We start from the raw sequence: 14346 nt of genomic DNA on the forward strand, positions 1-14346 counted from the left end.
GTCCTCTACGCGCAGGGACTTAACTAGTATGTCATCAATATAAACCTTCATTGATTTACCTATTTGTTCTTCGAACATTTTATTTACTAGGCGTTGGTAAGTAGCCCCTGCATATTTTAGCCGGAAGGGCATCACATTATAACAATATGTTCCTTATTTGGTGACAAATGAAGTCCTTTCCTGGTCCTCCGGGTTCATCTGGATTTGATTATACCCGGAATAGGCATCGAGAAATGTGAGGATCTCATGGCCAGCCGTGGCATCAATCATGCGATCGATGTTGGGAAGCGGAAAGGAATCTTTGGGGCACGCTTTGTTCAAATCCTTATAGTCCACACACATTCTAAGTTTGTTCCCTTTTTTAGGCACTTCAACTACATTGGCTAACCATTCGGGATATTTTACCTCCCGAATGGACCCTATCTTGAGAAGTTTGGTTACCTCGTCCTTTATGAATGCATGCTTTTCCTCGGACTGGGGTCTTCTCTTTTGCTTCACCGGTCTGAACTTAGGGTCCAAGCTCAGCCGATGCATCGTTATGTCCAGTGGGATCCCTGTTATATCTAAATGGGACCAGGCAAAACAATCAATGTTATCAATAAGAAATTGAACAAGTTTCTTCCTGAGTTCGGGGCTTAACCCCGTTCCCAAGTATACATTTCGCTCGGGCCAGTGCTCGATTAGTGTGACTTGCTCTAGTTCCTCAATTGTTGATTTGGTGGCATCAGAGTCATCGGGAATCATGAAAGATCGAGGGACCCTTTGATCATCATCTTCTTCGATCTTCTGGTTATCTAGTTGGGTCGAAGCCAACGTCAGTGATTGCTATTTGGCGTCTCGTTGTCCTTCTGAGCCCGATCCCTTTATTGGAGAAGGCGAGGATATTGATTTCGCTTCCTCGACGGCGAACATTTCTTTTGCAGCTGGTTATTCTCCGTACAGTGTTTTGACACATCTCGATGTTGGGAATTTGAGGACCTGGTGTAGGGTCGAAGGTACAACTCTCATGTTGTGGATCCATGGCCTTCCGAAAGGGGCGTTGTATCTCATGTCGCCTTCGATCACGTGAAACTTCATTTCCTGGATGGTTCCGGCCACGTTTATTAGTAGGATTATCTCGCCTTTGGTGGTTTCACATGCCATATTGAATCCGTTTAGAACCAGAGTTGCGGGTACGATCCGGTCCTGCAGGCCGAGCTGTTCTACGACCTTCAATATGATGATGTTGGTCGAGCTACCTGGATCGATCAACACACGCTTAACTTTAGTTTTATTCATGAGTATGGATATTACTAGTGCATCGTTATGAGGTTGAATGACTCCTTCTGCATCTTCATCATCGAAGGACAAAGTCCCTATGGGTGCGTAATCTTGAGTTCGAGATCGCTTTTCCCTCACAATCGATATTTTAGTGCGTTTAAGCACTGGTCCCTGAGGGGTATTGGCGCCGCCGATGATCATGTGAATGACGTGCTGCAGTTCTTCTTGCTTGTTTTGCCTGCCGAAATCCCTGTTTTTAAAATGGTTCTTCGCCCTATCACTTAGAAATTCCCGAAGGTGCCCTTTGTTAAATAAGCGGGCTACTTCCTCTCTTAGCTGCCTGCAATCTTCCGTTCTGTGGCCATGGGTGCCATGATATTCACACATTTGATTGGGATTCCTTTGGGCAGGATCGGTCTACATGGGTTGAGGCCATTTAGTGTCTTTGATGCGTCCGATAGCCGACACGATGACGGATGCATCAACGCTAAAGTTATACTCTGATAACCGAGGTACTTCTATAGAGAATCGGCATATTTATCAAAGATAAGTCCCCGAGAATTTTTCCCTCGATCAATCCTTCAATTGTTCCGAACTGTATTGCATGTTGAACCGTTGTTCATCTGATCTGCGATGTACGGTTGATATCGGTCTCTGTTCGACCTTTGTTCTCTGTCGATCTCCCTTTGGTTTTTAGTAGCTGTCCTGTTCTGATGCACGGGTCCATACAGAGCTCCCAACTGGTCATCTTCGACCCTAATTTTCGATTGATATCGGTTGTGTATATCTGCCCAAGTTATTGCTGGATACTCGATCAAAATTTGCTTCAGCCGACGTGATGTTGTCGAATATTGCTCGTTCAACCCTTAGGTGAAAGCTTGTACGGACCAATCGTCTGTGACCGGTGGCAATTCCATGTGTTCCATTTGAAATCGGGATACGAATTCCCTCAGCATTTCATTACCCCTTTGCTTTACTTTGAAGAGGTCTGATTTCCTTGTTGCAACCTTTATGGCACCAGCATGTGCCTTTACGAACGAATCTGCTAACATGGCAAAAGAATCGATGGAATTTGGCGGTAGATTGTGATACCAGATCATTGCTCCGTTCGGTAGGGTCTCCCCGAACTTTTTCAACAACACGGATTCGATCTTATCGTCCTCCAAATCATTACCCTTGATGGCACATGTGTAAGAGGTGACATGTTCGTTAGGATCTGTCGTACCGTTATATTTGGGGATTTCGGGCATACAGAATTTTTTTGGGATTGGTTTTGGGGCCGCACTCGAGGGAAAAGGCCTTTGTATGAATTTTTTCGAATCTAGCCCTTTTATCATTGGTGGAGCTCCCGAGATCTGATCGACTCTAGAATTATAAGTTTCTACTTTTTTATCGTTGGCTTCGACTCGCTTTGTGAGTTCCTCGAGCAATTTAGCAATTTCGGGAGTAGTCCCCGATTCTTGCTCATTTGACTTTACTATGGTTGGTTCCGTTCTGTGGGTAATTTCTCGGGGTGGATTGGGCTCCGGCCTGCTTTGTAGCTGGGTTTGGCTTTGCAACTGGGCTATTGCTGCCTGTTGGGCTTGCAATATTTCGAAAATCATACGCAAGCTAACACCATTTTTCTCGACGTTATGAGTATCTCGAACCGCAGACCGAGTCCCACCATGGATGTTATTCACAGGTTCAGCATGTAGGTTCGCCTCAATTGCTACATGCGAATTGATATCAATTGGCGCTCCGATTCGAGCTCCAATGGTGTTCACAAGTGGTCTTTCAGTACTGGGTGTCAAGTTGTTGTTTTCGTCTTGAAGACTGTCCCCGTTATCGATCGGTGAAGCCATTTGATTGATGGTTATTCGTAGTTGATCCGAAATTCAAGGTGTTTTCGGAAATAAGCGCAAAGCACAATGGCATATTTTTCAGATTTGTATCAAATAACCACTGTTATCCTCGGCCCCACGGTGGGCGCCAAACTGTTTACCCGAAAAAATAGATAGAGTTGATTTTATACATAGTTCCGAGGATATGTGGCGTAACTTAATACAAATTGTAAGGATAAATAGAAATATAAATATGGATTGCAGAGAATGCGAAGTAGATAAGGTTGTAACGAAAAATGAATCTTAGGACTCAACAAATAGAATCAATTTGAGAAATCTGAAATAACGATTCTTTACTGTAGAAGAATATAGCGTTTTTATTATAGTGTAAGCCTGAGGAAAAAACTTGTCCTACAGAAATGGTAACCAAGCCCTCTTATAGTGGAGGGATTTGGCTCTAAGCATAATAAAATAAACATTCAGTGGGAGACCCATGATAAGTCAGCTTTTCCACAATTTCTGCCAAGATTCTCTCTAGTAGGATTGCAACGGCTTTTATCTGCGAGCTTGATTTTGCTTAGAGCCCTCGATTTTGGTTTGAGCTCGATCTCGACTCGAGCTCTTGATCTTGGTTCAAGCCCGATCCTGGCTCGAGCTCTTGAATTGATTCGAGGTCAATGTTGTTTGGTCTCTGGATTATAAGCATGATAGATCTACTCTGCATCATGGTTCGATTTGGATTCGAGCTTGATAATGATATCGAACTCGACACGGATCGGCCCCCCGGGTTCGAGGTTAGTTTGTTCCACCTTCGGGATCTTACTTCGATAGATCATCGTTCGAACTCGATCGGACGAGCGAAGGCCGAAATCTATTTCGACCGTATACAATCCACTTCTTAAAAAAAAATTAACTTGTACCCGCTTTTTAAACAACTTCAGGTATCTTTCTCCTCCTCCTTCGTTTTCGTCTTCTCCTTCTTCTTCTTCTTCTTCTTCTTCTTCTTCTTCTTCTTCTTCTTCTTCGGGTGACAATGATTTTATATGATGGTTGTGAATATATTTTAATATAGTTTATGATATTATACAATGGTGAGCTATTATGACGCTTTATTTTTTACTATTGCTTAGGGTTTCTTCTTCTTCTTTTTTTTAATTGCAAAATGGGTTCATTAGATTTATTGTTGTTTTGACAAATTGATGATTGGGGTTTGTTCCTGATGATATTTGGAGGTTATGTTTTAAATTTGAGCTCATTTGGAGTAGATTTAGATATTAAATCGTAAATTGGATTGTTATAATTCGAAGAACAAATTTCTGTTTCTTGGCAATTTGCACTTGAGGCCTATTTGGTCTTAAGTGCATAAAAACGTTGGTTGCACTTCAGACCTTTTGGCTTTAAGTACAAATTTTCACTTCAGACTTATTGGCCTTAAGTGCATCTGAAGTGCAATTTTTCACTTCAGACTTATTAGTCATTGGTTGCACTTCAGAGCTGAAGTTTGTGTGCAGACTTAGAACTTCAGCTTCTAGAATGCTGAAGTTCAGCAAATACAAACAAACTTCAGCCCTAGAATGTTGAAGTTCAGCAATTACAAAACAAAAACTTCAGCCAAAACATGTTGTAGTTTTATTGAGCTGAAGTTTGCCATTGCACTATGAACTGAAGTTTGCGTGATTGCCTTTGCAAGTCAGGCCACACTTCTGGCAAAAATACCTGAAGTTTTGCTACACTTCAGGCAAAACATTCTGAAGTTCAAACTTCAGACATAAATTTTTGCTACTTCAGGCCCGTATGTCTGAAGTTACCCGAAAAGTGAGTACGCTTGCAATGTTTTTTGCAAAGTGGGTATAAATTAAAAGTTGACCCAAAAATAGGGTATAGATGCAAATACCCCTTTTTTTTCTTTTACTAAAGTCAACGTTTGAATACATTTAGGAAAATGACATTCAGTTACTTAAATGATAAGACACAACCTTTTAAAAAGACACTTCAAAATACATTAGTTTTTTACTATATATTTTTTATAAGTAATTAAATTTTTAAGAAGGGTATTTTAGTAATTTAACTTTCTAGTTTAGGGTTTTCCAATTTTATAATAATATAGATAGATATAGATTATTTATTTTCTTTTGTTTTAGTTAATTTAGATTCAAATAGTTTTTGGTTTAAACCTTGTTTAGATAATTAGGATAGTCTAATTTAGTTAATAGTTAATAACAATTCCTTAGAGGAACAATACTCTACTTATCACTTTATTACTTGACAATCACATATACTTGAGTAGGCGTTTGATCGCAACAATTATTTTTCAAATTGAAAAGAGTTCTACTATATTCGGTTTTCTATTTCATCTTTAAACGTTTTTATTAAATATAGGAAACGTGTGTATTCTAGACTCAATAAAAAAAACTCTCCAGGGAACGACTCTAATTTTTCTTTTGTAAATGGTAAATAAGAATGAGAAGACAAATAATTAAGTCAAGTAATTAAAAATTTTATTTCAAAGTGTGTTAAAATCATTGAAACGTCTATCTCAAAAGACGATTCCCTTTTTACTAAACCCAAACAACTCTGTTCACATTCGTACTCATAAGTCAACACTGCTTAAGACCTAATGGAACACTAAAATAATAAGAAAACTGAAAAAGCGAACATTTGTCAATTAGTTGTTGATTGAAACGTCAAATCCAATGGAACATTCCTAGCCAAAACTAACCTGTTCACATCCACGCGCAATAAGCACAGAGAAAGTAGTTATAATCAAGGCACTTCTAATTAATTCGACCAAAATCTTTCTTATTACTATGACACGGTTTAAAATAACGAAGTCATTGCAAGCGTTAGGCAGCCTAACGACTAACAACTATTTAAGGGAATTACATCTATCATAGTACAAGTGTCACACGTCTATTCTATTTTTGTACAATGACATGAATCCACATCCATCCAATTTTCTATTTTGTTTTAAAAATAATTTTACACCCCCCCTCACATTTTGCTCCATTACACTAATTTTCCTTGTGGTTCACGATATTACTTCTACCTTCCTTATTTTAGTTTTTTTGTAACAATTCTTATTTATTTAAAATTAATGTAAAGAAATTCTAACTTACCCTTTTTAATATACCCTTTTGTTTAATTAGTTATTTAAACATCTTTTTGTTAAATTCCTTTAGAATGTCAATCAATTTTCTTTTCATCTTTCATTTCCTTCTCTGTTGAGATTTGAGAATCTTACAATATTGGTGGTTACATGTTTTGTTCTACAGGATTAATTTAAGAAAAACATATTTTTTAAAACAATTAAATAAAAGGATATATTACAAAGGGTAATTAGTCAAATTACATGTAAACAGAATTGTTACAAAAAAATTAAAAGAAGGGAAATAAGCGTAATATCATAAAACGCGAGGGAGGCCAGTATGATGGAGAAGAACGTGAGGGAGGCCTATTATATTATCCCTTTTTTTCTTTTCCAAGAACTAAGAGACCAGAATCAATAGGTAACAGCAATATACAAATAAAATCCCAAATTACTTTAAAATATTACAAGCCGGCAAAACGAATGAGATACTCGGATAATGAATTTCATGTTTATTCTATATAGTTGAGCAGAACCGAAACCTGGAAGGAAAAAATTGGACGGAATACAACTTTATGCAACATTGAATGAGATACCAGCCTCAGCCTGGTGCTTGCCCACGTTACATCTGACCACTATTAAAACTGGAGAAAATATGGTGAAAAAAAAGTGCCTAGAGAAGCAAGAAAATCACTCGGAACAATCAGTCCTCGCAACACACAGAATCCACTATTTCTCCAGCTATAAATGAGCTTTCAATGCCTGTAATGATTTGATTTTTGAATCACAAATTTTCAGGAAACTAGATAATGCAGTGCGCTGACTACAAATGATTTTTCTAGCAATATCGGTAGCACTCCAGGACTGCAATGCTCGAGTGATCCGATCACCAAAATCCGCATCACTTGTCGAGGAAGAAGTTAAAGATTCAAGAACTCGGTAGACCTTCCCAGGTCCCTCCTCTTTATCTTTTAGGAGTGATGAAAGTATGCTTTCCGATTTGTAATCGTCTGACTTGATAATTTGTTGGTTAAGCCATTGCCTGACCAGCTCTATAGTCTCGCATACAGACAGAATCGACTCTTGTAATTCCTGAGACAGCTGAACGTTAAAGTTCTCTGCAGGTCCGCCTTTCTTTTTTCTCTTTCCTGAAGGCACTAACGATCTGGCACAAGACTGAATCACCAGTATATGCCAAGCTATAGGTTCTGTCACTAAAAGCACCAGATTAGGAAGATCACATCCAGGTGAGGATTCCAGTGGTCCCATTGATCCGACTTTATCCAGGATATATTTCTTCAATATTGAATTCACAATAAGCCATGTATTTGAATCTCCATCTACTTCATGAGAATAAAGATTCCAAGCATTTAAAAACACGAGAAAGTTCATCCAATCAATCAGATTGCAGCTCCATGCCTGTATTAAAGTAACAAAAATCTATAAAAACTTGGTATGTAGTTCATCACAAAACTGACAGCTTGACAGTTGACACCAGACAGAAATATACTTGTAAGTGTAAGATAGTTTTGAGCTGCATTGAAGAGTTAATTGTTAAATCCTTCAAGCACTACGTAATGATTCTCTTAGAATTGATATATTTAGTTCTTTTGTCTTATACTTCAACTGTACAACTGGAACAATTTGCAAATTCTCATGCTTTCATTGCAGCTTTATATTACAAAGGGTTCAGCAACCTAAATTGACAAACTTTGCTTCGTGTAACAGGACGCTTCTCTCGTCTCACAAATTTGATCACCTTGAGTAAACTAATTACCCACATGCAGCGCTAAGCATAGTTGTCTCCATTGAGCTAAAAATCAGGTTCAATATGATCTACATCTAGGTGCTTTTCATGGTCCATATAAAACTGCAACATAATACCAGCTTCAAGTATTAGAGTCTAATTCAGTTTCTCTGCCTTGATGCTCCCAAGAGCATACACCGAAGACATACTTCAAAACAACTAAATTTCTGGTTTACTCCAACCCTCAATCAAGCATAATGCAAATTATCTTTCTAGCATCTACCATGAAAAAACCTGAAAAATAAAATGTTAAAGATGCATATGATATAGGACTAAAATTCTAGCTTTTGTACGTCATAAAATGAAAATACTGTTCCTAAAAGTTAAAGTATAACCAAAATAAATAACAAAGGTTATTCAATGCCCAAAGACACTATGAAATCTTGCTAGTTGTAACTTCTGAAAATTTAATTTGACGAATGCAGTAATGCACCTAGTCCATTTCTTCAGTGACATGCCCAAATTCTATTGTTTCACTTGTACAGTTAAGAATTCCACGTCTCCTTAAAAACTATCCCAGCCATTACAACGAATGTGGGAGAGATGCAAAACAACAAAATTCACCATAATGGCTCGATAAGCATGCATGTAAATATAAAAATTAAAGCAAGAAACGATGAATGAAAAGTACTACACATGCAAAATAGAGTATAGCTTTGGAAGCATCCACAGTACGAAGAGAGAAGAATTTACCCCTGAGTCCTTAAGGCCACTCGAAATATCAAAAGCCAGCCCTACAGCATCCTGGAAGGAGAATCCCAAGATATTGGCATACCGGTCGAGTAACAATCTCATCTCTGATGATAGTTTAGGGTCAAAGACAACACCATTTGCTTCAACACTTTCCTTGACAGCTGATGAAGCACATTGAATTGACAGATAGATCATTCGTGGTAAAAAGGACCTCTTCTCAATTGTTTTAACCACTTTAGCTTGAGACTGTTTGATTTGATCATACTGCAATGAAAGAGTACAACAATAATAAAGTGAGAAATTTTCTTCCGCAAGCTTAGGTTCTACATGATTTCATACATAAAAGAAATTATCAAAACCATTAATAATAAGAAAATTGAAAAGGACATAGTTTCAGAAGTCATGATACCCACAGGAATCCGGTTTCAATTACAGTAGTACTGACAACTTAACGAGACTACTTCAGTGGTCGAACTATTGCCATGCCATTTCAACGGTAACTGACAAAGAAAAGTCCAATTATACATGCTATAAATTTAAGACAATGCCTGTGCAACTCTCCATATCAGCTGCAAACAGCCAAACACAAGCAGACTTGGGGACCATTAAAAGAAAATTCAACCCTCGGCAAACTCAACCCCTCACCCTAATGTCTTCCTCTTATAATGAGCTTGCAGTTTCATTTTTCTATACTTTCTATCAATATCACCTTTTTTTTTTTTTTTTTTTTTTTGAAAGGTAAGATACTTGTATATGAGGGGGAAAAAAAAGACTACACATAAACTGTGGAGTCAGCCAGAATCACAAGGTGGAGAACAGGAGAAACTCGCCTAATCCTTTTTCTTCTCGTAAGGATTCTAATACATCAAAAATAGATTCATGATCTTCTAGGTGTTCTCCTTTAAACCAAAAATAAAAAAGAACGAAAAATTTCATTTTTCATCTTCAGGATGTTGCTGGATCTAATCTTCAAAGCATCTTCAGTTTCTTTCTTCCAAAATTGTCCACCAGCTGCAAGCAGTGACAATTTTCCATCTATCTTTATGACTGGAAAGGTTTCCTTCTCTATTCTAGCATGCTAAAACTTCAAGAATTCTTCTTGGCATAACCCACAATAATCCCCTCAAATTGATGAATATCCTCCATAATTGTGAAGTCACCTTACGGTGCAAAAAAAAAGATAATAATTGCCTCTTGTCTCCTCTCCACATAAGTAACATCTAGAACATAGTCGGTATCCTCTCTCGACCAAGTTATCCTGGGTTGGGCCTGCCTCCTTTGCCAACAACCATGTAAAGCAGGCCACTTTATAAGGAATTTTAACCTTCCAGATCAATTTCCATGACCAACAACCGACCTGACTATTTGAAATGTTGAATTCCTTATATGCAGCTTTAACTGAAAACTTCCCTTTGCTATTCCCTTGCCATGTCACACCATCTTCAGCATTGGGGTCCCTTTGAATTGTTCCAATCTTGTAGAACTCTGTAATTCTATCAATCTTCCAATCATTTAGTAATCTCCGGAAGGTCAGACTCCAACCTTGGTTTGTCCACACGTCTCCTATTGTTGCTTCCTACTAGGGAAGAAATAAATGAATGAATGTTCTTTTGGGAAAATGTATAATAATACACCTACCGAGACGAAAGTCAAAGGTGAGTCTCGTAGGTAGACGTATCGAACCGAAATAAGATCTCATATTGACATCTTGATATACTGATTTACCATAATAATAAATAGAGTCAATGGTGACTCCGCCATGGGAAGAGCCGCTTCCTTCTTGCTTGATGTTGGTTTAGTAGATATATATCAGGAAAGAGTTGTTTCAGTGAATTCTGACCTAGCCTGTTATCCTCCCAAAAAGATACTTTCATTCCATTTCCTACTATGAAGTTTGAATTGTTAATGAGCTTAGGCCAAAAGTTCTAATAGACTTCCACAAATTGACCCAATAGGGACTTCTCACAGGCTTGGTTATCCATTTTCCTTCCATATCATACTTTTCTGTGACTACCTCCCTCCCTAGGGGTTGTTCTTCTAAAGCAAATCTCTATAACCATTTCATCAATAAACTTTGTTTTGGATTTGCAAGTTCTTAATTCTCAATCTCCCTTCCTTCTCGTTACAAGTAAGGGAATTCTATCTGCCCAAGTGAATTTTCTTCTTGTCACTATTTCCTTCCCATAAGAAACTCCTTCTCAAGGCATCTAATTCTATTCACCACATTCACTGGGATTGGGAATAAAGACGTCATATATGTAGGCATAGCATCAAGTACTAAGTTAATCAAGATTAATCTTCCTCCCATAGATAAGTATTGTTTCTTCCGGTTAGCTAGCTTTTCTCACATTTCTCTAAGACCCTATTTCATATTCTTTTTAACTTGCTTTTAGCCCCCTGAAGGCATCCCCAGTATATAGATATACTGTACGCAGTGTCCCAATTTTATCTCCAAGAATTTCAGCCATGTTTTGAAGCTCAGACACCTCATTCACGGGATTAAAAAAAGCTTCTACTCCAGTTGATATGTAAACCAGGTATGGCCTCAAACAAAATAAAAATGACCCTTGGCATTTGCAAATGTTCTTTATCAGCTTCACATAACACAAGGGTGTCATCTGCATATTGTAAATAGGAAATTACCAATTGACTACCTGCCATGGAGTTTACCCTGAAGCCACTTATCCAGAGCTGTCTCAACATATCGTTCAATCTTTCCATCGAAATGATGAATAAAAAAAGAAGACAAGGAATCACCCTACCTCAGGCTCCTCTGCGAAGGAAACAAACCTGCTGGTGATCCATTAATCAAAATGGAGAATCTCACCGTGCTGATGCAAAACATAATCCTATGAACCCATGTGCCACCAAAACCCATCTTCCTCAGAGTGTCAAGCAGAAAGTTCCAGTTCAAATGATCATAAGCCTTCTCAATATCCAATCTGCATAAGATACCAGGCTCCTTGTATAACATCCACTAACTTATTCACTACTGTCTCAAGTTTCTCTGCCAATAATTTGGAAATGATTTTGTAGATGCTATCTATCAAGCTGATAGGCCTGAAATCTTTCGGTTCCTTAGCTACTAAATTCTATGGAATCAATGCTACAAAGGTCGCATTGAAAATCTTATCACCCATTGATACGCCACGATGCTTTGCACCAGTCCCCTCTGTAATTCTCTGTTCGAATTCCCAAACCATTATCTTTTTCACGTATTCCTTTCTATATAATTAGAGCTCAAAAGAAACCAAACTTGACCTTAGTCAAGGCACAAGTATGATATATTGCAGATTCTTCAATCAACCAACTCAACTCCAGATTCCTTTAAACCACAAAAGCTCCTGCTGCCGAAAAGCTTCTCACGTGCCTCCACGCACCGCCAGAAGAAGTTGCCTTCCAACGTCACGCGTCGGCGCGTGAACCCTCTTTCGGGAACTTTTTGAGCAGTTTTTCTTCTGGCAGACTCGTCCACCTTCATCCGACTCTACCCATACCAATTTAGATTGTGTGAACACCAGTGGTCAAGTTCCAACGTGAACAGTAAACTCCGGCAGCTTTTCTGCAGATTCTGAAAGCTGTTTTTCATCACAGGTTCTTCCTTTTTTTTTGCGCATTCATATTTTGGAATTCTTTTGTGCTTCGAATTGTTTAATCAATGGATAATCACTCTTTACAAATAAGTGTTGTGAAACTAGAAGAGACGGGTACTTATCTTGCTTGGTCACGGTCGTGTTTGCTTGTTATTAAGTCTAAAAAGTTGTTAGTTATATTATTGGAGAAAAGAAAGCACCTATTGTGACTGATGCTAGCTATAGTTAATGGGATTCTGATAATTCCCTTATTATGACATGACTTTTAAATACTATGTAACATCAAATTTCCAAATAGTACTTATTGCTTGATACTGCTAAAAAGATCTGAAATTCAACTAGGTGCACTTACTCCCACAAGGGAAATGATACCCAAATCTTTGAAATTAGAAATTAGAAATTAGAATTATGCAACTAAGCAAGGTGAGTTAACTATCACTGAATAGTATTCCGAGTTAAGTGAGTTATGGCAGGAGATTGACTACTATCAGGATCTCCAAGCAAAGTATACCGATGATGCAGTTCTCTTTTAACAATTGGTTAAAAAGGGTCTATGATTTTCTGGCTGGTTTGAACCAAGAGTATGATCATACCAAGGTTCATGTTCTCGGTAAAATTCCTTCTTCTTCTCTTGAGGATGCATACTCTTATGTTCAACAAGAAGAGAGTCAACGAGGGGTCATACTTTTTTCCACTCCAACCGAGAAGTCTGGGTTAATGGTGTCTCATGAGCAACTAAGGGCAATCATTTCTGATAAAGATCACCTGCATTGTGATTATTGTGGAAAGCCAAGGCATACAAAGGAGACATGCTGGAAACTACATGGTAGATCGACTAAAGGTCGTGGAGGAAATCATGTACATCCATCAATGGGTCAAGCTAATATTGCTGAAAATGTGGAGACATCAAGGGAAATTGCTTATGGAGAAACTGTCTTCATAGCAAGTTCAGCATCTTCGTTATCTCCTGAACAAACTTGACTCTTCTAATGTTGCCATTTTCAATTATGTGCAATCAAGTACTACCTTTAATACTCACCTTAATTCTTGGATTATTGATTCTGGTGCGAATCGACACATGACAGGCTCCTCTAAAGGCTTTCAGAACTGCTCTCCTAGTCCCAAGGAGGATTATGTTAGAATAACCAACGGCTCCCAAACTCCTTTAGCTGGAACAAGTTTTGTTGTCTGTACACTTGATATTACATTATCATCCGTTTTCCATGTACTTGAGTTTCCTGTTAACCTATTATTTGTTAGCACTTTTATCACCAAAAACTAAACTGTAATGTCGAGTTCTTTCCTGCTCATTGTATTTTTCAGGATCTTCAAACAAAGAAGAGGATTGGCAGTGGTAGATTGTATGGTGACTTATATTGGATTGATGAAACTCGAGACTCTGGTCTGACTTTTTTTGGGAGGAAATAAGGATGTCAACCAAGAAATAATACAGTGCATACGGTTGGGGCACCCATCATTTTTTGCTTTGAAGAAGTTATATCCTAGTTTGTTTTCCAAAACTGAATTTGAATCTTTGTTTTGTGATACTTGTGAATTTGTCAAGCATACTAGAAACGCATATCCTTCGAGTGATAATAAAAGTACAACTCCCTTTTCGACTATTCATTCTGATGTATGTGGTTCTACTCATACAGTTTCTTTGTTTCTTTGACTGGTAGTCGTTGGTTTGTTTCTCTTATTGATTATTGCACTAGGATGACTTAGGTGTATTTGTTAAAGGACAAAAGTGAAATTTTTTGTTGTTTTCACTCATTTTATAAGATGATTTATATTCAATTTGAGGCTAAGATAAAATTTTACGAATGGACAATCACAGAATACAACAAACCCAATGAGTTCCCACAAGTGGGGTCTGGGGAGGATAATGTGTACGCAGACCTTACCTCTACCCTGGGAGAGCAGAAAAGCCAATGGCACAAAATACATGGATAAAAATTTTGGTGCTTGTTTGGAGTCGATAATCCACCAAACTAATTGCACAAAATAGGGTTGCTTAAAGAAAAAACAGGCATACGTGTTGGGATAATGTCCTGATTTTCTTTTCAAATTTGAATTTTACCTTTT

General features: G+C 38.0%; 1 protein-coding gene across 3 annotated transcripts in view; it reads right to left on the bottom strand.

Moving 5' to 3' along the window:
- Positions 1–6586: 6586 nt before the first annotated feature.
- LOC104095369 (N-terminal acetyltransferase B complex auxiliary subunit NAA25) overlaps positions 6587–14346 on the bottom strand; it is a 51571-nt gene continuing 43811 nt past the window's right edge. For 2 of the 3 annotated variants that reach the window (XM_070181707.1, XM_070181706.1), the window contains 2 exons: positions 8669–8932; positions 6587–7608 (listed from right to left, as the gene is read on the bottom strand). In XM_070181707.1, the coding sequence (XP_070037808.1) occupies positions 6910–7608; positions 8669–8932 (963 nt within the window). In that variant the 3' untranslated portion in view covers positions 6587–6909. The remainder of the gene's footprint in view (positions 7609–8668; positions 8933–14346) is intronic. The other variant, XM_009601490.4, reaches the window with a different exon arrangement.

Source organism: Nicotiana tomentosiformis, chromosome 7, assembly GCF_000390325.3.
Source record: "Nicotiana tomentosiformis chromosome 7, ASM39032v3, whole genome shotgun sequence".
Taxonomy (NCBI): domain Eukaryota; kingdom Viridiplantae; phylum Streptophyta; class Magnoliopsida; order Solanales; family Solanaceae; genus Nicotiana; species Nicotiana tomentosiformis.